This window comes from Aythya fuligula, chromosome 13 (assembly GCF_009819795.1).
Source record: "Aythya fuligula isolate bAytFul2 chromosome 13, bAytFul2.pri, whole genome shotgun sequence".
Classification (NCBI taxonomy): Eukaryota; Metazoa; Chordata; class Aves; order Anseriformes; family Anatidae; genus Aythya; species Aythya fuligula.
Genome location: NC_045571.1, coordinates 19,877,099 through 19,902,638, shown reverse-complemented (window position 1 = coordinate 19,902,638; position 25,540 = coordinate 19,877,099). Strand labels below are relative to the sequence as shown.

The following is a 25,540-nucleotide window of genomic DNA, read 5'->3' as shown; positions in this document are numbered from 1 at the left end:
TGCTGGGCCACCCCTGCCACCATTCCCAAACGAGAGCTGAGAGCAGTGCTCCTGGCCTGCAGGGCCCTGGCCCAGGGAATGGGTTTGGAGCCAGTGTGTCCTTCAGCCTCCTGCACCGCTGCTGCTGGCCTTCACCGGTGCTTTTCCTTAACTTCCCATGGGGTAGGAAACCCAGTAAATGATTTACAGATTTTGCTGTGCCACCTTGCTGTGACACTGAGCTGAAAAAACAACTCACGTTGATAAAGGAGATTTTTTTTTCCTTACTGCTATTGTAGGATTCTTTCATTCTGGCTTAGTGCATTTGACCCATTGCCCCCTGTCCACCTAGATCCTCATCAGGGCTTGGGAAACCTGGTGATACAAGTTAGGAGGGGTGCTGGTTTTGTCTGGAAAGCTTTAATTCTCATTCTTTCCCATTAAACATATCTGGGCAGAAAAACGAGAGCGAAACGTGGATTGCTGGATTTGCAATTGATGAGGCGTACCGAGAGAGAGCAGGGTGAAAACGTGTAGAGAGAGTAGCTGGTTTTTCACTGCAGCTGTTACTACCTTTTTAGTGATAATGAACCAAATTGGCTGCTCCTGGCTGTGGCTGGGCTTGCTGGTGCATGTTTGTGCAGCAGCGTTGGCTCCTGGCCCCAGGACCTGCCGTCCTCCTGGCCCAGGGCGTGGGAAGAAGCTGGGCTATCGCCGTGCCTCCAAGGAAATCGTGGGGCATTTTTCTGCTGAAGGTCGAAGGGAGGCCTCTTCTCGTTGCTGGTGAAGGATGGAGTTGAAAGGTATCTGTTGTCGTTTTTAAATGAATATTGTATCTTCTTTTTAGCAACATCTTTATTGCTGGCCTGGAGTTTGGCTTTAATGTGAGTTATCATCTTCATTTCTTGGCATCCTCGGATAACAAACCCATGACGTTATTTTTTGAGTTTATATTGGTTGCAATTCCATCCTTAGCCGTGTCTGCACTATTTCTCCTCTTGCTGAAAGGAGCAGCTCTAACCTCCAAATGCCTGCCCAGCCTAATACTGAGTCACCACAAATTGCTTTATTTTGGTGTTCTTTCTAGTGGCAAAGTTTTCTTTCTGGGAAAGCTTTTAGCACCTGAGCGCTGTCGTGGTGCTGCTCAGGTGTTTGGAGGAGGTGGCGTTCTTTTGGTTTTTGTTTTCCTTATTTTTGTATTATCGTAAATGTGGAGGATCCCAGCAGTGCCACTAGCTAAAGTTTGGTAGCAAAGCTCAGGGAGGATGGAGACCTTCCCTTGCTCATAGATGGCACGCGCCAACCTCTTCCCTTCTGCCTGCTCCCCTTCCATACCTTGTGTGCTTGTGGAGGAGTTCTCTCATCTTTCTTCAGCAAAAAATTAAGTCACTGTTGGACTTTGCACCAGGTCTTAGCTTTCACTGATGCTGTGCTAAGACTCAAGCTCATTCTTCAGTAGAAGCAGTGCTGCTGTCTTTTGCTTGAGGACAAAGACAGGAACATGTGCAGGAGGAGCTGGCAGGTAATGGGGCTGTGGGTTTGAATTCAGAGACAGCTGCCCTACACGACTTCGAGGGCTGTTATGTTGCACGAGGCTGGACCTTGCTGTCTGTGAGAGCTACCTGCCTGCTGCCTGGCAGCAGCAGCTCGCCTGCTTGTAAATGCAGCATCCAAATTTTATTCTACACTACACACATGTGTATATATATATTTTTTCAGTGATTAAGGTTTAAAAAAAAAAAGCAACTAAACATGAAACTCAAATCTCATAATGTGCTTGCTTTTACAGGTCACTTTTTATTGATGCATCACTTCATTTTTAAAGAATTTCTAAGTTGCTTATAGGCTTTTTCTCTTTTTACGAGGAAGCTTTATAGCTTAAAGTACCTTCATGTGATTTGGGTTCTTTTTTAGTGTTATTCGGTATAAAAAAGCACAATGTCTTTAACTGCGTTAGCATGCATTTTTATGGTTTATATGCTCAAATTGGTCGTGCTTCCATCTCCTTGCTGTCTCCCTTGCGGTGGCTGGGCTGGAGAAGTTCTCGTCATGCTCGTTGACCGCAGCTACGCGAACAGCACAATATTAAAATGCCATTCTTGTGGAATTTTGAAGTGGTTTTGATGTTTATATGTGCTCGTGACTCTTTAATCTCTACTTCCAAGAAAGGTGTGACTTTATTTTCTGTGTGGTTTTGTTCTGGACAAGATCTAACGAGCGTTGCTCTAACAACACGGGATTTTTCTGCTGCTCCCCGTGACTGATGATGGCTTGCTTGTGACACAGCGTAGTATTTAGGTGGCCGTGAGGCCCTTTCTCTGAAGTTGTAGTAGTGTTTGCTTCCTAAAACTTGAGTATTGAATCCAGACTGACTAAATCTCTACACAGGAAAATTACTGTATTTAGTAATAAAATGAAACGTGAGCTCGTCGGGTTCAAATGAATGCATTCAGACTCGAGCAGGAGAATTAACTTTCAGGTGCTGTGTTCGCAAAGGCAGCAGTGAAGCACTGGAACCATATGAGTTCCAGATGAATCTGCAGCAGCAGAGCTGCCTGCTTCACGGGGAGGTGCAGCGCTGCTCCTGGACACCCAGGGGTGAAGATCATGTCCAGCTTCAGCTGAGAGTGAGGAGGCAGCAAGAGCATGGTCTGATAGTTCTTCATTACAGACGCATTATTTCTAGGTCAGCTTGAAATTGCTCTGGGTGCTGCAGAGAAGCAGGAGCCCCAAGAAATCAGCATGAACACGAAGGAAATTTCCATCGCAATTATCGTGATCGTGGCTGAAGAGCATGCAGGTCTTTGTTTGTTTGGTATAACGTGAGCCTTCTACTTTTTGTCCCCCATTAGAACTTGAAATCGAGGGCTCTGCTGCCTGCGGGGCAAAGTCATCAGCCAGTTTTCCTGCTGGGAGACAAACAGGGGACGAGCGACAGCACCCGCGGGCTTGGCTCTGCCTGGCGTGCGGTCCTGTGCGAGGGTGGTTTTGGTACCTGGGGTGATGGCAACTGCTGGGTGAGGAGAGGAATGGCAGGCTCCTGTGGCTGCCTCCTCCTGCTGGGCTTAGTCACGCTGACGAGATTAAAATTTAATCTGATTCTGTTATCTCTGTGGCATTAATTAAGGCTCCACAATTTTCCAGCCAAATCCTTGACAGTGCTAATGGGAGCTCTCAAGACCGCTGTGTGGTGAAACGGTGCGGTGAGTTATTCGCATGTGATTCTCCAAAACCTGAAGGAAAACAGTGCAACTTTGCATCAGTTTATTGTCATGTGAGAGATGATGATCGCTTGGGGTGCTGTTTGGCTCTGACTCCATTTCTACAGACAAGTTGCATCACAATGTAGTAATTACCGTGATATCTCAATTAAAAAAAAAAAAAAAAAGATAAGCAGAAACAAAAAAAAAAAGTCATAATATAACTGGCCAAACCCTGCGAGGCTAATAGTAAGAAGATTTTGCAGGGATGCAGCCAAGGGTACCAGATTTCTGAAGGAGTCTGATTCCAACTTGCTTCAGGTATGTTGATAATGGCTCTTGCAGCTAAATGCATTTGGTGAAAGCATCGAGAACAAGGATAACGCTCCTTAAAGCCTTCAAGAGGTCAGTTGTGAGGGCCTTTGGAGGCTCAACACAAGCCTTGCTTGGATTTATGTCTGGCGAGACGGCGGCTCAATGAGAAGCACCAAACCTCGCGCTGCCAGAAACGCTACCGGGCAGCAGCGGTGTGTGCGTGGTGGGATTTTGTGAGGAGCTGGAGAGCCTGTGCACTCAGTGCTTGTGTCGGTGTCTGCAATTTAATCGTATCGAGCAGCTCTGCCCCTGGCATCGCCCACGTGCCGGGGTGCCCAGCACACCGAAGCTGGGGCCGCGCCGCGCTCCCTCGGCCGCACGCTATCTGCAAATGCCGCAAGCGTCAGCGAAGTCACGTAGCGGGGAGCAGCAGCCAGTGCGCGGCTCTGAAGCCGAAAGCAGCATGCCTGTAATAAAAGCAGGCTCCGACTTCAAACAAATGTGTACTGCACAGTTGTTGTTAGCACTCTGATGTGCGGCTGCAGAACTTGGACAATTTATAGTCGTTGCATCAAGCGTCTTAGTCAGTTCCATATGTGCTGTCTTCATGCGTTTGCTGGTATGAAATGGTAGGATAAGATCTCGGAAGTTGAGGTCTTCAAGTGTTAAATACAAAGCATTGCTCCTGCAGGCTCAGCTCTGCTGATCCAAGTGTCTGGCGCACATTTCTAACAACAGCCTGAATTTGCCAAGGAAAATTACGCTAGATATAGCAAATAGCTGTCAACTCTTTCCTCCCTAGTCTGTCAGTCTGCTTTTCGCTCTCTTTTCGGAAAAAAGGGGGATGTTTAGAAGTGAGAGGAGAGGTAGGTTTTTCTTTTCAGCGTGCTCCCAATCTCGGCAAAGCCCCAGCCCCTCTCCTCCATCTCCTTGCCCCCTCGGGTCCCTTTGCAGACCCACTGCCGAGGGCTGCATCGAGCCTGGAGTAATTTGAGTTCTCCTATGCTAACCAAGTATGGGAGGAGGAATTTTGGCTAACGTATTAACTAGCCCTGAGGAAGCAGTTCCTGTGTAACCGAGACTTTGCACATTTCCCTGGCACTGTCACCCTGCACTCGTGGATACCTCCTGTTAAAACAGACGGGGCACGGCCACTCATGGGTGGCTGCAGCTGCACTCAGAGCAAAGTCCCTGGGCCGGTGTCCCCCTCCTGGAGCACTGTGTGCTTCTCAGGGCTTGCTGGTTCTTGGCTCAAAGCTGCTGGAAAAAGAGTCTCCTAAATGGTAATCCTGATAACGACAGTCAGCGGGGGCGGCTGGGGAAGTTGAATTTTTGGTCAGCTCTCAGTCAAACATCTGGGCAGCTTCAAGTGACGTCTGGATCAGGTACTGAACTGGTTAAATATTCCTGCTGGTAAAGCAACGACAGGTATCTTCTGCTGGATCCACATTTGCAGTATCAAATCTGGCAAATAGTGCAAATTTTTATGTTGTGAACAGAAACCATGCCCTGAGGCTACGACTGAAAGGAAAGGTCTCATTGACATATTTACCTAGCAATTTTGCTATCATTAAATATGCTTTCTCGAAAACCCCAAACCCCAGAACAATAGCAACAGAAAAACATTGAAGGTTTTGTGAGCAGATGCAGCTTCAAGATAACAAATTATTTTTGCTCTTTGTTTGACTACTTGGCATTTAAAAGGTAATTAAAATGAGGCCAAGTGTAGTTAGAGAGTTTATTTTAAAAAAAGTCTCCGTGCTTGGAGAATGAAGCAAAAGTGCATTTGTGAGAAATGGAGGCACTGTCCCATGAAAAATCAATATTAATCTTTCACGTTGTAAAGCGGTAACACTTGTTCTGATCCAGCTGTTTCCTTTTCTTTCAATATTAATTTTCACAACAGAGAAGGCTACTGACATTGAAGTTGGTCCAAACTACACCTGGAGCGCTCTGTTAATACTGGCACGTATAACACTGAGTAATAATGCATCGTTTCTAGGAACGGCCTTAGAGGGCTGTTGTACAAAGCAGGGCACAAGAAACATGATACTCAACTGGTGATTCCAGGCAGAAATGCTTTGCAATGGGGAAATTTTAGGTTAGTCAAGGTTGCTTACATGCCTTTCTTCCAGCCGAAGGGCAAATGACGCTGTTAGCGTTAAATGTTAGTCTATGACATCTTAACATGAAATATGCCTTACCTCTCCAAGATTGAGCTGCAGTTATCGCTGTTCCAAAAATTCTTCCCTGGTTTTTATTTTTGGCCTTGCCCAAAAATGGACCCATGTTAAATGCTCATGCTATTGAAGTGTTTGGTTGGGAAGGGAAAAGCACCAATTAAATGTCCTCAAAGGGCCTTGGAGGGCTCTTATCCCTTCGTCTGTTTTGCTCTGAGGTTTGCACCTTTAAAAATTTTAAAGAAAAAAGAAGTCAGATTCTTGACATAGCTGCTAAGTCTTCTGGACAGTGTCTACCTTGGCCCTTTCCAAGGACTGCCTACTTCTGTGGGCACTCATCTATTTTACTGGCAGCGTGGCATTACCAGCTGCCCCCAGCTCATGGCAGCAGCGTAGATCCATTCTGCAGCTGGAAATTAATATTTTGAAGGGACTTTGTCACATTTAAAAACTAATTTTGTTCCATCAGAGGCAGTGTAGCCTATGGCCTGGCTGAGAGGATGCTGTTTCCAGGCAGCTCTATACGTTTTTGGTTGATTCTGCTGGCTGAGGGTGCTGTGTGGCACTTGGCCCTCACGCCTCATGATGCACACGGTGGCTCTTGGGCCTGTAGAGCTCTCAGTTGGGTGGCAACATCTAGGCTGAGCAGTGGTGGTGATAAACGTCTCCTGCTTCAAGTGCTGGATAAAAGCACGTGAGGGCACGTGCACGTTTGTTTTGTGCAAGCATTTCCCTTTCGCTGCCCTTCTCGCCCCATCAGCTCTCAGCTTGCCCTTAGGCCACATCCACCCCCCGAAAGTGCAGCAGGGCTTTGGGGGAGAATTTTTGGCACTTCTGTCCAGAGCCAAAAGCCCTGTGTGTGAGACGAGGAGAGCAGGTTGGCACCTGAGGCCGGGCTGTAGGGCTTGGAGGGGTGCAGAGGCCAGGGTGCGCCTCGTGGTTCCACCCCAGCCTCTCGAGCATCTCGTTGGTAATATGAAGCCTTGGATAGTCTTTAAAAAAATTGCTTTAGGTAAAAATCAGACACGTAGAGTGGATTAAGTTTTAAATTTTCATGCTGGCCTAGTTGGAAACACATCACCATGCATATTTTACACTTAGAGGATCTCTTTGGTGATTATTTTGCCTTTTCCCAGTTCTGTGCTAAGAATGAACAAGTAAAGATTATTCTCATTTTACATTTCTGCTGTCATTGCAGAATGCAGGCATTTTCAGATTGAAAGGAGTTGGGTTATTTCTTACAGAATCCTATTTTCTTTTTTTTTCCCCCATGCTAACTCCATAACATAATTGTTTGCACATAAATTAAGCAGAATTCTTTGGCCAGCTCTTCTGCACACCTGTGCACTCACTCGCATGTTCTGCCAATAAATCGCTACGGCTGAATGTTACTTCTGAAATACTTGCTGAAGAATGACTTTTGAAATCTGAAAATTATTTCACTAATGCTTGAACTACTCAGGAATAGTGATTTCCACTGCTCCCCGCTCCCCTCCAAGACCTAAACTTGTACTACTCTTGTGGTCATTTGCGAGTTAGTGTTATGTGCAGATGTGTTATTCTTGTAAGTAAATGAACTGCTTATGTTCTTTAAAATATAATTTTATCATTTTATGATGGTCCAATGACTGAATTTACCAAAACTGGCACCACAGAATACACCCAGCTGAAGCTGTCAGGAGGGTCCTGCACTGCCATGGGCAGCTGCTTGCTCTGGCAACATCCCATGTGCTTGTGGACACTTTGGGATTAATCTGAGATGTGAATTCAAAGTGGATTGACCTGTGCCAACCCCGGGGTGGTTGCTGTGGTCCTCCACAAATCCCACCCGGCACTGGGCTTGGTCTCCACTGGTCCAAGCTGGTCGCTGGGTTGTGTGCTGCAAGGGGTCAACCTCGGGTTCATTTCTTGCCATTCAAATAGCACAAGAATCTCCTGCAATGTCCAGCACAGCTGAGCTTTCAGGAATTGAAAACCTGTTCATAGTCGATGTTTTCAGTCCTTCTTCCCCCATCTCTGAAAGGCTCCCCTTCTTATTTTGTGCCATTTACTGTTACTTTGTGCATTCTTCTTACCCAAATGAGCGAATATTTCCTCTAATTATTTTAGAAGCTCTTGACTACAGTGATACCTGATAGCAGAGAATTCCCTGGGTTAAACTTGTTAAATAAAGTTAATTATTTGGGGATTTTATTTATTTAGTCTTATGGTTTATGATTATCAGGATGGAGTTTTAGCATTATGTGAAAGGCTATAAATGCATTGGATTTTCCTGTCATCCCCTGTTTTTACTTCAAGCCATTTGAGAGTTGGTAATTATCTGGACTCGCTTAGAAATATCAGAAAGGTAATTACCCTTCTAGTTACGAGCCGTTACCGTAAGGGTGATTTCTTACTGCTGGTATTAATGCTAACCTGTCGAGTTCCTCACGTGGTGGCCGTGCCGGCAAGCTGCTTGTTGTTAGATTAATGAAATACCGTAGCAACGAGCTTTCCTTTCAAGTTTTAGGGCCGCAGCCAGGCACCTTGACACGAAAGGCAGCGCTGATTGCGTTCCACGTGCCGCCTCCAGCCCAGGGGTCTCACGTAAGCCCTTTGTCCCTGTCCTGCCTGCTGACCCCAGCTGGTGCTGCCGCAGGAACCGAGCCCTCCGCTGGCCTGTGGTGACTCTGATGAATATATATGGGATTTTTGTCCTTTAGAACAGCTCTCTGTTTGTAAAGCAGGGCTAAGGTTAGCCAGGGTAACAGGAGAAAAGTGATGAGAGTAGTGCGGCAGGCTGCTGCGCGGTGCAGAGGTAGGTTTTTACAGTAGGAGAATGTCCTCAGAAGAGCGTGTGTTTGTGCCCACAGCCATTAAGCTTAATAATCTTGCTGTCTGTATCGACTTACAAATGAAAGCTTGCAGTAATTTGGAGCAGCATTTGAATTGTGAGTGGTAGTGATGATGCTGAGCTTGTCTTTTAATGCTGAGTTTAGAGTCTTTGAGGTTTGGATTAAAAAAAACTTCAATGAAACCACAAAAAAGACATTGGAAGCATAACTGAACAGGTGGAACAAATTTGTTAAATCTGTTATTGGGAAAACAGCAACTTGCTTTTAAGAAATAAATCAATCTGCAGCTCAGTGTTTCATAATGAGGAGTGGGATAGGAAAATCTAAAAATATCTACAAATGAGAGCTAATGTTCTGAAGGAACAGATCCAAACTAGAATATAATATTGCCCATTGTGGTGACAATAAGTATTTTAAAGTTCATTGAGATCCTTGCTGTGATGCAGATGGGACTTGAAGAGCCAGCATATTTCACTTGGCTGGGTCCAGTTTTTATTTGCATAATAACTTATTATATGTATTGCCAGTAGCTCGCGGAGCCCCTGGTCAGGATTGGGAAACCACGATGAGTTCATACTCCTCTCCATGGTTAGACAATATATTAAACGGCAGATTTGGAGGGCGGTGTCTCTAGTAAGTAATGCAAGTGATTGTGTGCCTAAAATGGCAGGAAAAACCAAATCTTTAACCCCTGCTTTGGAACAGGTGGGTGACCTTCGCGTGGTCCCAGCTCTGTTTGCCAAGTGCCTCTTCGGCTTTGTCGCTTCGTCGTGTTTGTCCCCAGCCTTGGGCACAATTTCCAGGACCAAATCTTAGTAAGGGAAAGGAATTTATCCAGGCAATGTAAAATGCATGCACTGGCACCTGCGTTTTCAGAAGGGTGTCGCTGCATTCTCCAGCTTTTTTAAATTTTTTTGTTTTAAATTTCCACTTTAACGTTCGGGCAGCACAGACAGCTTTGCTTCCATGTTTCTTGGAAAGCCACTCCTCAGCTTCGTGCTGTTCAGCAGGATTTTTCTGGCCTTATTCCAGCGTTGTCCTTGCTCAGCTGAGTCCGAGCACCCTGTGACACCCAGTTGGGCAGCTCTTCAGCGCTGCCACCAGCTTCCCGCTCTGGCCCATCTCCCTTCCCTCTCTGATATTTGCTGAGGGCTTCTCCGTGCTTCTCACAAGTGCTGTTTCAGAGTAGCTGTTCCGAATTAATGGGATCCACACGGACAGCTGTTGCTCAGAGGCAAGTAGGTAAGTGCATCCATACAGCTCCAGCTCTTGCATGACGCTTGCCCTTCGGGGAAGCACCGTGCGCTTGGGAGCTTTTCTTATGGCACTTAAACCAGGAAAACCCTTTCCAACTTCCAAATTCTGGTTGAACTGGGCATAGTTTGGGTGCAACTGGGGCCATGGAGCATCGGGGTGGCAAATACTGCTATCCACACCCACGGTGCAGCAGGTTGGGATGCCCTCGTGCACCAAAGCACAGGGCTGCTGCTGTCTGTGTGTTTGAGATGTTGAACACCAGCATCCACCTGGTGTCAGAGCCTCACTCGGGGCTGCTGCTTTGCTTTGCAAATGGTGCTGAGGGCTTTCACTGAGCTCGGGAGCACACAGGGGGTGCTTCTGCATGGCTGGGATTCCCTCAGTGCATTGCAACACAGCGTTTGCCCCAAAACCCAGCACAAACTTAAAGGACTTTTCTTTTTTCCCAACTGGTTTACCAAAGACCAGCTAAGTTTTAACTAACCGTCATCAAGCTGGTTATTAATGTGCTGCTCTCGGGATGGATCCATGGCTTTGAGAAACTCCCGTCTGTTGCTTTAATGAAGAACGGAGCTCTGCTTTCGGGGCTCGTGTGGCAATTGTGCTGACTCCTCCTTATGCTTTTGGAAACCCTGCTCGCCTTCTGTTTCCGTGGTTTGCGAGCGCTTTTATTTGATGCTCAGGCCCCGAGAGAGCATCTCCGCGGCAGCCGTGCGGAGCTGCACAATGGCACTGGGCTGCGCCGGGCTGCCCCGGGGCGGAGGTGGGGGTCCCGCAGCGGGGCTGGGGGCTCCCGACAGCACCCGCCGCAGGGCGGTGGTCAGCGGCGCGGAGCCGTCACCCATGGGTGCGGAGGCTCTCGGGACGCACCAGGGAGCCTCCTCGGCCGCTCGGTTGGCAATTTCCAAGGCCAGGGGTTCATGGAGGCTTTGTGTCCCTGCTTTGAAGCTCGGGTCTGAAAGTGTTGTAATGAGATTTTATTATGTATTCTGGCGAGGTCTTGTTATTTTGTGTGTGGATTTATTGTATAATGAATTGAGTGATTTTGAAATGTTTTGTGCAACGATTTTTTGGAAGGGACATTGTATTTTGTTTATGGGATGTGTGAGTTTTTATGAAACTTTATTTAGCTTTTAGCAAGAATAATCTTTATTCAACAAATAGTGCAAATAAATCTTTAATTGAACAAATATGTGCCAACTTTCAAACACAGCAACAAACAATGACATGAAACAAGGAAACTTTGGAACAATATACAACTTTAAACATAGTAAAAAAAAAAAAAAAAAAAAAAAAAAAAAAAAGCTAACAAAGAACAGCTCAGGCGGTATAGCCGGGCAGCAGCTAAGTGCACTTATATCTGGGACCTGCCGTGCTGAGGGGAGCAGCGGGGAGCCGCGTGCTTGCTGCCCTTCCCAGGCGGGTGCAGGTGGGGTGGGTGCAGAGGGGTCCCCCCACCCCGTGCCGTGGCCGGGGGAGCCACCGCTGCCAGCTCGCGCCGGGCTGCCAGACGTGACTGGGCTGTGCTAGCGCTCGTAGCTGTGGGGCGATGTGGAAACATGTTCTCCAGCAAAGCTTTCTGCTCCGCGGCAGCTCCAGGAAATATTTCATATATGTCCTTTTCTCAGTGGCAGTCCTGGGGCGGCCCGTGCCCCCTCGCCTTCTGGGTCTCTGCTAGGAGCGACCTTCTGCCGGAGGAGGTGGCTCTGGTGAGCATCCTGGGATGGCCGTGGGGACGGCATCAGCGTGCCTGCACTAAGCTGCTCCCCGGCTCTGCAGACAGCATGAACCACACTGCAGGATGGGACCACGTTGTGGTCACTGAGATAGGTTTGGAGTGACTTGTAACAAAACCACGTCCATGTTGAGTGCAGTTTTCTGCCTCGTAGCAGTGGTGAACCATCCCCTGCTCAGGATACGTGGAAATGGTCAAGCTCGTGGTCATCTCGTGTAGTTTCCTAGAGCTCCACTAAGCCACGTCCTCCAGCTCTGCAGAATTTTATCCTCTCTGAATTCTCCTTCTTCTTGTTGAAATATCTTCATTAGGAGTAAATATGTGAAATTAGTTCTGGATTTTCCAGAGTCTTGCATGAAATCTGTAGAAAAGTTACAATACAAAATGTGTCGTCTATAAAACATACACTGGTTTCCACACACACAAAAAAAAACTCACCACCTTCTATCACAACCTCATGAGTGGCTTTTACTATTCTTTGTATCCTCTGGGCTATCTCAGCCTTTCTGTTTTACTTCACTTTTTTGAATGTTACTTTTTAGGGAAGAAGAATAGGATCCTCTTTCTGTTCATTTCCGAGTCGGATTTCCTTCCTCGTTCCCACACTTTAGTTGGGTTATGCTCTTCACTTTACCTGCTAGTAATTATCCTAAAGTACAGAAGGAGTTTATTAATGGAGATGTTTGTATCCCTATCTGGCTGCAGCTTTCCCTGGGGCTTGTGAAATTCCTATATTGAATTCTTATTTATTTAGAAAGTTTTTTCAATAAGGATGGAGAAAAAAGAATAAAGATGCTGAGGTGGTCGTCATCATTCTTGTTGGGTTGTAGAGCAGGAAATAAAATGCAGAAGACCATGAAAACAAAATAATGTTGGTCTTTATGGCAGAAGGAGACCAAACTCTGCTTCTAAGTGGCTCTCCTGCACTTTCTAACCTTAGAAATATCAGGAACACGAAGCCTGATATTACTTATTTCTGTGGGAAATCTCATGTAGTGAATCCATTGTTACGGGGAGGAGCATTTTCAGCCCTTCTTTGGCCTTTTCAGCCCCTACAAATTTTAACAAAAGAGCTTTTCTTCTAATAGTGAGCAATGGAATTGGGTGTTAATGAAAACAAATTAATTCTGAATGGAAAATTCCTTCTTGTCTGTGTTGTGCCATTCTCTTTTTATAGCGTAAACCTACCAGATCTCTCTCATTGCCCATACTTTTCCAGGAAGAAGAAATTGGACTTATACTTCCAGTACTGTGAGCTAAAGGCATCTCATGTCTCTTGTGCACGCTTGTGTTGAACCTGTCCATCTTTCCACAGAGCTGCTCAGTGTCCCCAAAAGTGTATAAAGTAAATGTTGCTTTTTTTCTGTGCTAGTTCACTTTTAAACATTGTTTTTTCTTCAAGTGTCTTCGAGTCACACGTCCTTCCTCTTTCTTGTACACTGTAATTTATCTACCCAAAGAGTCTAGTCAAGACTTTTCCTTTATGGCTACAAATTCACTTTTTGTTTTAAGTTCTGATATTTTGTGGACGAGCTTCATCTACACTGGAGCTCCCTGGGGCAGGAGGAACCTGTTGTGTTTGGGGAACTGACACCGGTTTGTCAGTAGAAGTAGGTACAGCAAAGACTCGTTTGCCAAAGGCCATGGAGAGCCTTGCAGCCAAGCCAACATTTTGAAACCAGATCTCTTGAAACACAGCCCAGCGTGCTGCGAGGTCATGCCACCGCTTCCAGCTAGACCTCTCCGCCTTTCCTAAAGCTCTAGCTGGCTGGTTTTGCCTTTAAAATAGAGACAGAAGGCCAATTGCGGAGAAAACACCTGACTGCCTGTTTTATTTTTAAATCCATATATTAACTTATGAGATCAATGAGTCAATGTCATTTGCACCACGCAGAAGGAATCAGTGAAAGCCATTGATGTGCCAGATGTTTGGTTGTAAAATCTGCATTCTTCGTGGCCGTGTGGGAGCAGGCGCTCGGCTGCTGTTTGTCCAGGCTTTCTTGTCTTGGGCAAGGAGAGCAAGTAGGGAGACAGACGGTGATGGAAAACCCTGCGGGCGGTGGGCTGCTCTGCGGTAAATCTTCCACTCGAGCCACAGCAGATGGGAAAATTGGGATCAGGCAGCAGTGTTTGGTAGCAGCACACCAGCATTTCAGCAAAAGGTACATGTTTAATACTAATTGTGGGGTCATTCTCTAAACAACTTTTACCCCTCCACAGCCGAGGGACCTTCCTGGGGCTGAGGCCACGTTGTCCCTGCTCCACATGAGGTGCTGTGAGGACCAGGGGCTGATGGCTGGTGTCCTGAAGGGCAGGAGAAGAGGAGGCCTAGCCTCAGCTCCACTTTGGTTGCCTTCATTGTTTGGAGATGAGCATGGATTGAACATGGCAAGGCCACCAGGGCTATCCAGAGAACATGGGAGACATCGTGCTGACCAGCAAGGTGCTTGCGGTCAAATCACTGTCTCACTGCTGACCCCTGAAAAAGAGGATTTTGGAGTCCCTGTTCGTTATCAGGACAGAGTGATGGGATTTACTGGCCCTGCCACAGTGACTTTCTGCGGCCTCTGGGTTTCCCTGTTCCCTATCTGGTGGAGCCCACTGGAGCCCAGTCCCCCCATGCCTTCATCTGAGCTCGCTCGTCCTCCTGCATCATGGCTTCAAACTCAGTAAAGAGTGAGTTCCCTGGCAGCCTGCTCTCGGACCAGCCATGCTCACCTGGCAGGACTCATGGGGCCTTCTCTGTGAGGGACAGGAGTCCCTGTCCTCCTACGAGGAACCACAACCCCGTGTATTTATTAACCTGCGTGCCTTTCCATGCTGCCCCACCAATCTGTCCTGGTGCTGCTCTGTGGGCTGAGGCCCCGTGGGCCATGGTGGCCATGGGCAGGAGGGCACGGGGCTGCCTTCAGGTGTTCCCTCAGGGAGGGAGGCTGGCGTCCCATACAAGTGCTGGCTGGCAGCGGCCCCGCTGTATTTCATGTCAGCAAACAAGAGCAGCCATCACCTGCTCCGTGCTAGAAGCAGTAAGCCTGCCCTGGACCCGTGTCAGCAGGATATCAGGCGTGTAAATGTGTTGGCAGACAACCTTCCTCTCGCTCGGGCTTTGGGATCGCAAGGGGGGGATCAACCAGATGTCCTCCAAATCCTGCGTATCCTGTAGCTATCAGCGACGCAGCCTGAGCGCCGCACGGGGAGCTCGGCTCCCTCAGCCTGCAGGCTGGGAGCAGGTGGAGGTGAGACCTCCCATGTCCTCACACGGAGGAACAGAAAATGCTGAGCTTGTCCTACAAATACTGCTAGTGAACGGTCATATGTGGTCCTTTGGAGCTGTTTTTCCCCCTAAGGTAGGGGATTAGGGCTGGATGACAGTTATTAGTATAAATAAATCCTTGATTTACACCAAGTTCAGCATTTAAATGGTCACGGGGGAGAAGAAATTGTTGGATTCACAGTACCTGTCTAAAGCAGCTAAGTCAAAGCCCAGCAGTATTCAGATGTTTGGGTTTTCAGCGTTCATTTCTTTGATTTCAGACCTTCAGTTTGCTCCAGAATCTTCCTTTGGAAAGAATGTGATGTTCTGCGTCAGAGCGCTTGCAGCTTGTAATTGCTGCAGAGATCCTCATCCTGGTTTTAGGATGGAGATTTTGATCTTAACCTGTGAGTCAGAACACGCACTTCAACATCATCTTAAAGAGTTTATGGTCCAAAGCTATTTATTATCTGTTATAGCAGGCCTTTTATTACACTGGAAAACTAATTTGCATTGCTTGTTGTAATTAACACTGTAAAATGTTTAAACAAAAGTACAGATAGAAATTAAATTTACAGGCATCGAATTCAATAGCATTAAAATAAACCTTTGATTTGTTTTTCTCCTTTGGCAAGAAAGTGATTAGCTCAAATTAAATTTACGGAAAGCTCTCAACTTGGAATGAGTGATTTAATGAAAAAAATACATCACAAATTGCTAGAGCAGCTTGAGGAAGATCCAAGCTTTCACTTGCAGAAGGCCGTTGTAGTGAAACTGAACCATTTTGGGTAGGAGAGGTACAATTGTCTGATAGGGACGCGTTGTCTGATAGCAGCACATCATGCCGTTGGGCATCTTCCTCCTGTCCTGTCAGCTATGGACATGCATCCACTGCTCAGTGGGGATGTGAGGTGTAACTGGGGACATCAGCCTTTTTGACTGCGGGGAGAAAGCTGATCCAGAGCAAAGGGAGAGGGAATGGAGCCACATCGCTTCTGTTCCCAGGATGCTAGGGGCAGCAGTACAATCCAAGTGACCCAATCAAACTACCACGGGCAATAGTAAGTGTCCTGCAAAACGTGTAAGGTGGTTCTGGAAAAGTCTTTCTGAAGACTAGGAGAGACTTCAACATGTTCGTCCTCAAAGTCATCAAAACCAGACCGTTCTGCTCTGATTTATGCAGCAAGCTTTGACAAAAAAAAATATAGTGCAGGCAAATGTCCTCTTGGTAAGGTTTGGATTCTCTTCTATTGTTATGAATATTTATTTTATGGCTGCGATTCACATAGTTATAATTTGTACCGTCTGGGCCTGAGGCTCTGAGTCGTCCCTGTGTTGGTACTGAGCTGCTGCAGGGATGAGTGGACGAGTACGTGTTCCCCAGGGCCAGGCTGCTTGAGTTACAGCTCACAGACCTCTTGGGAACTGCTCCGGTCTGGCTGGCAGAAAGTTATGGTAGTTCAAATGAAAAAAGGTAGGGTGTGAGCATGGCACTGGCCTCGAGTCTTCTGAGATGTCGAGCTGCATGGAAGGTTGTTTTTTTTTGGAGAATTTGCAGCCACAGGGACACTGCAAACCTGGTGGTATTTGTTCAAAACCCATTTAATGGAATATTGCTGGAGGGAGCATTTGGCTAAAGATACAGGTTTGAGAAGCTACAGCTAGGTAAAAGCAAGGTCTGTCCCGACAATTCATGGAGAGTAGGATGAGAATCACTGATAAAGTGGATCGGAAGTTTCAGGTCTATGGCTGCTCCTCTCTCCTTGGCAATTTGGTAGCTTTAAAATGGTGTATTTTTTCCTAAAAACCTCTCCTTTATTGGGGTGAAAACCAATGGTAAGAACATGTCTGTATTAGCGGACTTTTTTTTTTTTTTTCTTTTTGCACAAATCTCCTGTGTCCCTGAAGGAGTGAGATGACAGCAAGTAGAACACCAGCCACAGAAAAAAAGGAGATTTTCCACGTTGCTTTTATTGTAGAATTGCATAGCTAACAGGTAGTGTTAGAGAAAAGTGTATCTATATGGTTGTAATGCAAAGAATTGGCAGAATCCTCATCAAAACGTAGCGATGGCATGACTCTGCATATATCTGGCTGAACTGAAGTAACTGCCAAGGGAGAATGGATGCCAGTGGCTTTAAATATGAGACTCATTTGCAATTAGTGATAGAATCCAGATCTACCAGCTCCACGTCCTGTGCTGCCTTATCTTTGTTGTACTTGCACATCCTCTTGTGATAACGAGCTGGTGGTTAAGCCCGGTGGGTACCGCACGGGCTTTTTGCCCACCCTCCCCTTGCCAAAATGTGGCTCCTCTCCCCCAAACCACCACCACCGTGCCAGCCCTCACGTTCCTGGCCGAGGCAGGAGCTGCTGGTTTCATTTGGGGAACGCACGTGTGCTGCCAGAAATCCTCAGCATCTGTTAGATGCTGATGGGCTCCAGCCTCGATCCCTGCCTAGAGCGTGCTAAAGCCTCGAGGAATGGGGATGGGAATCATGTTTGCAGGGGCACACTGCGCAAAGCGGCTCTTTCTGGACTTTTTTTTTTTTTTTTTTCTTGTAGCAGGTAGTTTTTACTGTTGGTTTCTTCTGTCTTTGAGTATTTTCATTTTTAGATCACGCTCACGTTGCTGTTCAAGCCGCTGATTGCTTCTTGCTGTTTTGGAAATAACAGTTCTTTAAAAGTTCAAGTGTCAGTGCATTATCTGGGCTAATCTGAACAGATTGTCAGTTGATACGAAATCTCTTTCAAACCTTGCCAGACTATTCTGCAACCTTTCTTCTTTTTTTTTTTTTTTTTGTTAAGGCTCTTTGCTTATGTAGGCACTGTGTTTATGTGCTGTTCTTTCTCCAGATTATATTGTAAATTCTCTTATGCAACATATGACTCCAAGCTGGCTGAGTGCATTTCCAACCCATATGTAGATTTGCATTAAAACTGCTTGAAAGGATTGTTGAAGTTGCATCACTCCCGAGTCTGTGCAGAGAAAGGAGCAGTCGGCCTGCCCGTGCACTGCGGGGCAGGAGGGTGCTGAGGCTGCTCGGGCGCAGCACCCAGCTCCTTTTTGCCCCACAGGCTGCTGCTCGGCTGGGTCCTGGAGATGAGGATTAATTTTTTGGAATTTTCATTTTTTTTATATTAATTATAATAAATACCTCCTTTGCACTCTTTTATTGATTCTTCTGAGTGTCCCAGGCACCCAGTACACGAGATAACATCATCCTGTTACCAAAAAGAAGACAAAGAACACCTCAAGCTATGTCAAAGCTCATGTTACAACTATTGTTAAAGTTGTTTTTTTTTTTTGATTGACTTGTGAGGAGGAAGGACGAAGGGTAGTGTTGCTTCTGAGCATTTGCTCTCCAGAAAATAAAAAATCAGTTTTGAACAAGTTGTTTGAAAGGGTTAGTAGGGAAGAAGGAGCATCCTGCTAGCTGCAGCAATGTCTGGCAGGAGAGCACGTTTCTCAGTGTGAGGAGGGATTTGTCATGCCCCAAATGCTGATTGTGAAGCACAATTAAAGTTTTTTTTTCCACTCGTTTTGTTTGGTTTTGCTCTGTAGGGCCCTATTTGGGAGTTTGACATTTAAATCTCTTAATCAGTTGTTAAACTTGTGAAATTAGTGAAAATGCAGCTTGATAATCGTGTCTTAGGGTTTCTTAAAAACACTAGGCTAGAGGAGCTGGGTAACGCGACAAGCTGATGGAATATATCAGAAACACGGGACTTGATTTTTGTTCTGCCTTTTTTTTGATAAAAGATTCTCCATATTTACTGCGAGGTGCTCTGACCTTCTCTAGTGGCATTATTGTTTGGAAACGAGAACTTTGTTAGAGGTTTGGGAGGGATCGGTTTGTTGTCTTGGTGGTGGGTTTTGGTTTGTTTGTTTTGGGGTGGTTTTGTTTTGTTTTGCTCAGGCACTAGAGCCCCAGTTTTCGAACCAGGAGTGCTTGGGAAGCCTCACAGCTGATGTGCCAAACATTACACAAGGTATTTGTATGCAGCATCACCTGGAGCCTGTGCCGAGCACCAAGCACGTGCGTCAGTGCGTGCCTGGGCAAACAGAAGTGGCGTGGGGAGCAGAGCAGCTCTGCGGGTGTTATCTCAACATTACTCATCACCCGATCTTATTCATGGTTGACAGTCCTCAAGCCTGGCTGCTTTTTGGAGTATCTGAGGGCTTTGCAGGGGTGCTGTGCAACAAGAGCTGAGCAGCTTCCTTCCCTCAGACCGGTGCACTCTGTCCTTCCTCTCCTTGGAGCTTCCCTGACACTGGCGTGGCTGGGTTCTGCAGCCACTCACCCTACACGAGGTGGGCTTTCACACTTGGGGACTTCCCACCATGCTGAAGGCTGTCGCCTTGATTTGAGCTCTCAGTGGGACACAGCCATGGCCGTGGAGGTCTTCACAGCACTCGAGGAGCTGGCGGACATGTGTGATGCTGATCTCATGTGCTGGGCTTCTAGCACTTGCAGCCCAGGATTTTGCTGGGTGATATGGTTTTTTTTATTTATTTCTTATTTTTTCACCAGTTGGAGGTTTCGTGATCAGAGCACAGTGGAAGGCATTGATCCCCCTGACCATGTTAACGGGGAGATGGCAGTACCAGATAATGATGCATCTCGAAATCTGCTTGCTAGTGAATAATCTCTCTTCAAGAATAAGGTCTTAGGTTAGTATTAAAAAAGGATGCTGGAAAGTGGAAGAACTTGGTTGCGTTCAAGTGCAGCACAACCGAGGCCCTGGGAGACACGTTGGAAGCTGACTTGCAGATGGTGAATTAGGAACAAAGAGGAGGAACAGCTTCCACCATTGCCTTCTCACACTTTCTCCTGCCCTGTTGCTCAGTGCTCTGCATGCAGTAAATACGTGGTGGTTGCTTGTGGTTTTTTTTTTTATATATTTTATTTGAAGTAAAACGTTTTCAGTTGGAGAAGGTCTGCGCATCTCCTAGGTCACCAGGCAGCGCAAGAGCAACCAGTGTTTGTTGTGGTGCTCCAAACTGTTGCTGCCCTTCATTTGGTGTTCTGCTGAACGCATCTGTAAGGGAATTAGTTCGGTAAGTACACGGTACGAATACTGCTCCTGGCTAGAAGGATAGCAGCTAATCCACGAAAACATGTGGTGCAGCCCAACCTTTTGTGGCTTTCCATTTTGCATAATTCTGCAGAACAGGATATGTCAACACTCAGGTGTTTGACAAAGAGCCACTTAAGGGTGTGTGGATGAAACGATAAACCGAGACCGAAGGGGTAGGTGTTGGGACATGCTGTTGGATATCAAGTCTGCACAGAAACAGCTGTTTTATAAATCCGTCCTCTCCTTTGTTAATGGAAAACTGACAGCATCCCCGAAGAAAGCAAGTTCAGGAGGTGCGGGGTGGTTTGTGCTTTCAGTCAAAGTGTAATTGGTTTCTCAGCGGAGTTAGCTGACGTTGCTTTGGGTTTTACATTTGTGCTGCTGGGGTGCAGCACATGTTTCATCCCTTTCAGATGTTTTCTTCTTCTCTCTTTTTTTTTTTTTTTCTCAGCTAGAAGAGTTGAAAGAGGTTTTTTGTTTCTTCTGGATTTAAATGCTGACCTTACCACATAAAGTCGTCTGACTTTCTTCTTGGCCTTCCAAGTGATATATGGGAGCATCTGGTAATGAGGCTGGGGTGATCGTTAGTTTTTTGGAATTTCCATACCTAAGATCAAGCCTGTCCTTCACTGTTTCTTGCCTGTTTGCACGCAGCTGCCTGTCAAAGACCATGCCTCTGCCAAGCCTTCAAGCTCTTCTTGCTGACCATGCTCTGGACCATTTTGCCCCCATCTGCCAGGCTCGTGCCACTTGGCTTCCTTGCAGCTGCTAGGTCAGCCTGTGGACAGCTATGAGCCAGGACCCAAAGCCTGCTTTGCCTCAATTCTTCACCATCACTTTGCAAGAATTCAGGACGCTTTTCCAGTGGAGTATTAATGGTGCCAAATCCATGAAAATATCCGTGCATGTTGTTGTATTGCTGAGTGTACCTGAATCACTCCAATATCTGCAACCATTATTGGAGTTCTGGGATCTGGAGCTGGGCACCCCAGCTTCTGTAGCAGGAACACTTGGTGGCCAGCAGCGCTCATCAGTCTGGGTTTGGCACAGGGTCGCTTTTTATGTTCCACATTCTGTTTTTGGGGATGTTGTCCAGACACTGGAGCATCCAGAAATTCCCCCATATGTTAAAGCCACCGCCGTCACTCCTCGGTGACTTTGTTCATCCCTAGGACAACTGTAGGTCACTTCCTTCTGAGAGATGTGATTCAAATTAAATGTTGGCTGAGCTCGGCAATGGGTTGTTGACATACCGAGTGTCAACAAAGCTCAATCGACCGAGCTCGCGGTAAGAAGCCCGGTTATACTTTGAAAAGGTGAACCCCGGTCTGGGTAAATATTTACTCTGTCTAGTGCTTCGGTGCTTTTTCTAAGTAGCTGAGTGTTTGGAAGAGGGATTTCACTGCGATTCTGGGGAGGAAGATGAGGGCGAGGGACCAGGCACTGCCCCGGATCCTTGTCAGCTGTAGAGGAGTTCTTCATTTTTGAAGAGGTCAGTCATTTTTGTAAATCAAAAAGCCCACCCCTGGGAGCTCTCAGTTACTCCAGCTGGAGAAGCAGCAGTCCTAAAGCATGGGGCTCCTGAACCTTCCTCTTCCTCCATCCTCCTCCTCCTCACTGCTTTCCAGAGGAGTTGGAGCAGGGACAAAACCAGTCCCAAGCATTTGGGAGCTGTTGGCTTGGTGTAGTTTCCTGTCTTGCCTCCTCATTATTCTAATTGTTTCAGCTGATTTTACAAGGTTTTCCTAGATTTTCGAATAGCTGTGTTGTTTTCTCCAGTAATTGTAACAGGACTTCCAATATCGGCTGGCTCGGAGTGCTAGGAACCACCAGTAAGCCCATAATGTCATCGAGCTGTCTTCTGGGGTGCGTTGTGTTGTACCCCAAGCAGTCAGCTCTTCAGACTCTGCGTGAGACCACAAGGGTGTCTGGATGACAGCAGATATGGCTTTTGGAAACATTTCAATTATAAAATCCCATGAAAAGGCAGGGGATTTCTGTACATTAACATTTTCTGAGTGACGCCAGGCTGAGGTCCCTGCAGGGGACAGATCCCCCGGGTGAACCTGCGGGTCAAGGTGGTACGGGGAGAACCTTCTCAAGATGTATGAGCCCCGTGTGTGACTGCTGCCATAACTACCCATCATCTAAATATTCCAAAATAACCCATTTTACAAGGCTGCTTTATTGGGAGTTTCTATTCTTTGCCACTTTATGGGGTTTTCTTTTTTTAAGTTAGGACAATAAGATCTAGCACAAGAGGCTCATTTCTCACATGGGTGGTATTATTTCTATCTCAACGTAGGCGTTTTTCAGTCTGCTAGTAAAAAAGAAAATAAAAAACACAAATTGCTGTCTATGTGCATGAAAAGCTAAGGAGGGCCAGAGCCATGTGCTGATGCCAGCTGGTCAGTCCTACCCATCGGTGGCAACTTGGCCTCAGGACTCCACAAACCGCCTTCACCATACTTCACAGAGGCACCAGGCTTTCTTCATAACCCATCTGGGGTCTATAATAATCCAAAATACAGCTGTGTGGGCTTTGGTGCTAGAGCTGGGCTGGGCTTTTTCCGCACTGGAGCCCCTCCTCAGCCCACCACCCTGGCTGGTGCATGGGGGGACGAGGAGGAGATGGGACGTTTGCTGTGAACCGTGCGTGTTTTACCCGTGCATCTGCTGTGCTGTCCCCCTGCTTCCGAGAAGAAGCTGATGAAAACCTCTTGCAGGCATGGCATGTTGCTCGTCAAAGCACTCGAGTGTTCACCGACCTTGTTGTCTTGTCCCTTTAGACCCAAAAAGATGTGTGAAGGGGAGATTTTAACTATAATGTCATCAGTACTGATCATCTCTCTCTGCTTTTTGGTAGTCAGTGTCAGACCTTCACGTTACGAAGACCACAAAGCTTTCCCATCCTGGGAATCTGAAGGTCTTAGCGTGTGGGTTTGCGTTGTACATGGCTCACCATGGTGTCCTCGATGGTTTTGGTGTCTCACTGCAGTGTTGTAGTTTCTGCTGTCCTGGATGTTAGCTGTGGGCACTCTCAGGTAAGCAGGTAACGCTTAAAAATTGGAATTTGATTGCCTAACGTGATAAACATATCTGGTGTCATTGAGTTGGGTTGGCTCTATGGGAAGAACTCCCCCAAATTCGGTGCCTGTTGGCACCCCATTGCTGTCTTTGCAGGTTTTTGCTCCTTTTCTAAAAATTCTTTTTTGGTCATTTTTGGGTTTTTTGTCTTGGAGTGTCGCAGAAGCTGGGATCTGGGTTTCTGAAGATGAGAGGGCCTTTTTTGCTCTACCCCATCGTAAACGGCAAGGACTTCAGGCCACAGCAGGTCCCTTCCCAGTGGGTGTGGACACGTCCCATATTTTGTTCTCCAGTCATCCAGTGCAAACAGCTGTTTAAAATGTTCTTCTGCCTTATCTACAGTTGTGTTTACAGCTGCCTTTTGTCATTCCCGGCAGCATCTTGCCCCCTCTGCCTCTTGTTTATTTAAGGTTCTGGTGAAATGTCAAAATACCCCTTTCATCTGGGGGCACTTGGGAGCCTCTCCCAGCCTGGCTGATCCCGGGGGTCAAGGGGATAAAGCCTCATGATGCCGAGATCATGCCAATAGCTTCAGATTGTGTGAGTGCTGCTGGTTTGCCAACTTTCCGGAGATGCTCGGCGGCTGCTGCTCGGGGCTGGGATCTCCGCCAGGTTCTGCCCTCCACCTGTGGCAGGTCGGGCGGTTGCTTGCACCAAAGACTGCTTCTCAGCATGTTTGCTGAGTGCCATGGAGAAATAAAGGCTTCGGGAGGCTAAATTTGTCGTAAAACCTGGCCAGTGGAGCGGTTTTTGTTTGGGTATCTAATCAGTGTGATGTCCCTCTTTGTTTGTCTGTCTAGGATGATTTAGAAAGCCATTTTCAGCTTCAAAAACAAACAAACCCAAGCAAAACTGCCTGAAAAAACCCAGTGAGGATATATTTGATACTTTTTCCTGGCAAAAATCAAACAGTTTCCATCCTCCTTCAGTTTCAAGCCTCCGGAAGGTTTACGGGTCCCCCTGCAGCACATGTTGCTGCCTGTCCTTGCCCACGCTCGCGTGCTGGTGGGTGCTTTTGGCCGCCCGGGACGCAGGTAGGGCTGCACAGAGCTCAGCCTCACTCGGCTTCGTGGCCCCACCACGGCCAAATGTGACCCGGGATGACATTCAGAGTAATTGCAAAACTCTGTCTGTAAACAGTCCTTTTTCTTATACTCAGCCCGAAGCCATGGAGCTGTTCGTCTCACCCAGCAGAGCAGGAAAATGCTCCCTGGCTGCAGGAGTTTTTTTTTTCCTAATTTTCTTTGCTACAGCAGTGTTTCCCATTAACCGAAAGCATGCAGAGTGCCTGGATGAGACCTCTAGCATGCGTGCCGCACCAAGGTGCGTGTGTATGTATGTATTTGAGATACGAATGCGTGTGTGTGTGTGTTTATGTACACATCTGAAGCCTCACAGCCAGCAGGACGTGGGTCAGCAAAGGAGGGCTCGCCTCTTCCACGTCTGCCAGCCAGCAGTTTGCTGGGTAAAAAAGGAAAAAAGGATAACGATAAAGTGAAAGATGAAATACAAAGACAGAGCAGGGAGATGAGATTTCCTTGGGAGAGAATGAGTGGGGCCCGATTCGGAGGAGGTGAGGGATACCTGGCTGCACGGGGGGCACGCTGACAGCTGAACACCAAACTGGAAAAGATTGGGAATGAGCTGGGGGGTTGGTGATATCGGAGAAGACTGAAGAGCCAGCCTGCAGATCGTATGAGCCGATTTAGCCTTTATTTTAGGAATTTGGCATGGACAGTGTTTACTAAATTTTTCTTTCCTGACTTCTTTCTTTTTAACCTTCAGCGAGGCGCTTGATCTTTTCGTGCCTGGCTTTGCTGCGTCCAGATGATGGAGGAAGCACCTTCCGCGGCGGCGGCGGCCTGCGCAAGCTTAGCATGACACCTCAACATTTTAACTGGCTTTGACAAGTCTCTCTGGCCTGCACAAAGGCGTGCTGCTCCCGCATCACAAAGTGCAAACCTGGGAGCAGCGAGCCCCCGGCTCGGCGGCGCAGGCAGCTGTGCAGCAGCTGGGCTGGCTCGCGAGCTGGAAACATCTGGCTGGCCTGACATCCCGCGGACCCCGGTGTCATGGAAAGCTGCGCCGAGGGCTGTCGTGCACAGCATCCTTCTGTCGCTGCTCTCGCCTCGTTAAAAGCCGTGCTCGCTGGTTCATCACATCAAAGTTTAAAGCAGAAGGGCTTGGCTTGCATAAAGGGGAGAGCAAGCTAGCACCTCGCCCTTTTCCTATCGCTTTGCTGCCTCTCCTGCCCACAGCCAGAGGCTGAGCCTGATAAATGGGCTTTATTAGCTAAAAATATAGTCTAATTCCCTCTGTTAGCCTCAAAATGCACTTGCTAGCACTGTGCTCGAGTGACTGCTCACCAGGCTGCTGGGCAGTTGGAGGCGTTTTTCTTCTGATGGCAGTGGTGATTTTGCTTTCGTGTGGAGGGTGCAGGGGGAGTGTTGTTCTGATTGTGGGTCTGTTTGGTGCTCAGAGCAGCGAGTGGAGCTGGGCTCTTTGGCAGCCCTGAGGCACGGCCCAGAACACGGCTGGGGATCTGCACGTTGCTGCTGCTGGGACCAACCGGGGGCGATGGGGTTGTGTGGAAAATTTAGGTGTGAATGAGTTAAAAT

The 25,540-nt window shown here is 47.2% G+C and overlaps 1 protein-coding gene across 1 annotated transcript in view; it reads left to right on the top strand.

Annotated features, from left to right (window-relative positions):
- The first annotated feature begins 9,710 nt into the window (after nt 1–9,710).
- EDA (ectodysplasin A) overlaps nt 9,711–25,540 on the top strand; it is a 53,724-nt gene continuing 37,894 nt past the window's right edge. Inside the window, exons 1-3 of the mRNA XM_032196449.1 lie at nt 9,711–9,746; nt 12,678–12,751; nt 13,602–13,662. Coding sequence (XP_032052340.1) covers nt 9,711–9,746; nt 12,678–12,751; nt 13,602–13,662 — 171 coding nt within the window. The remainder of the gene's footprint in view (nt 9,747–12,677; nt 12,752–13,601; nt 13,663–25,540) is intronic.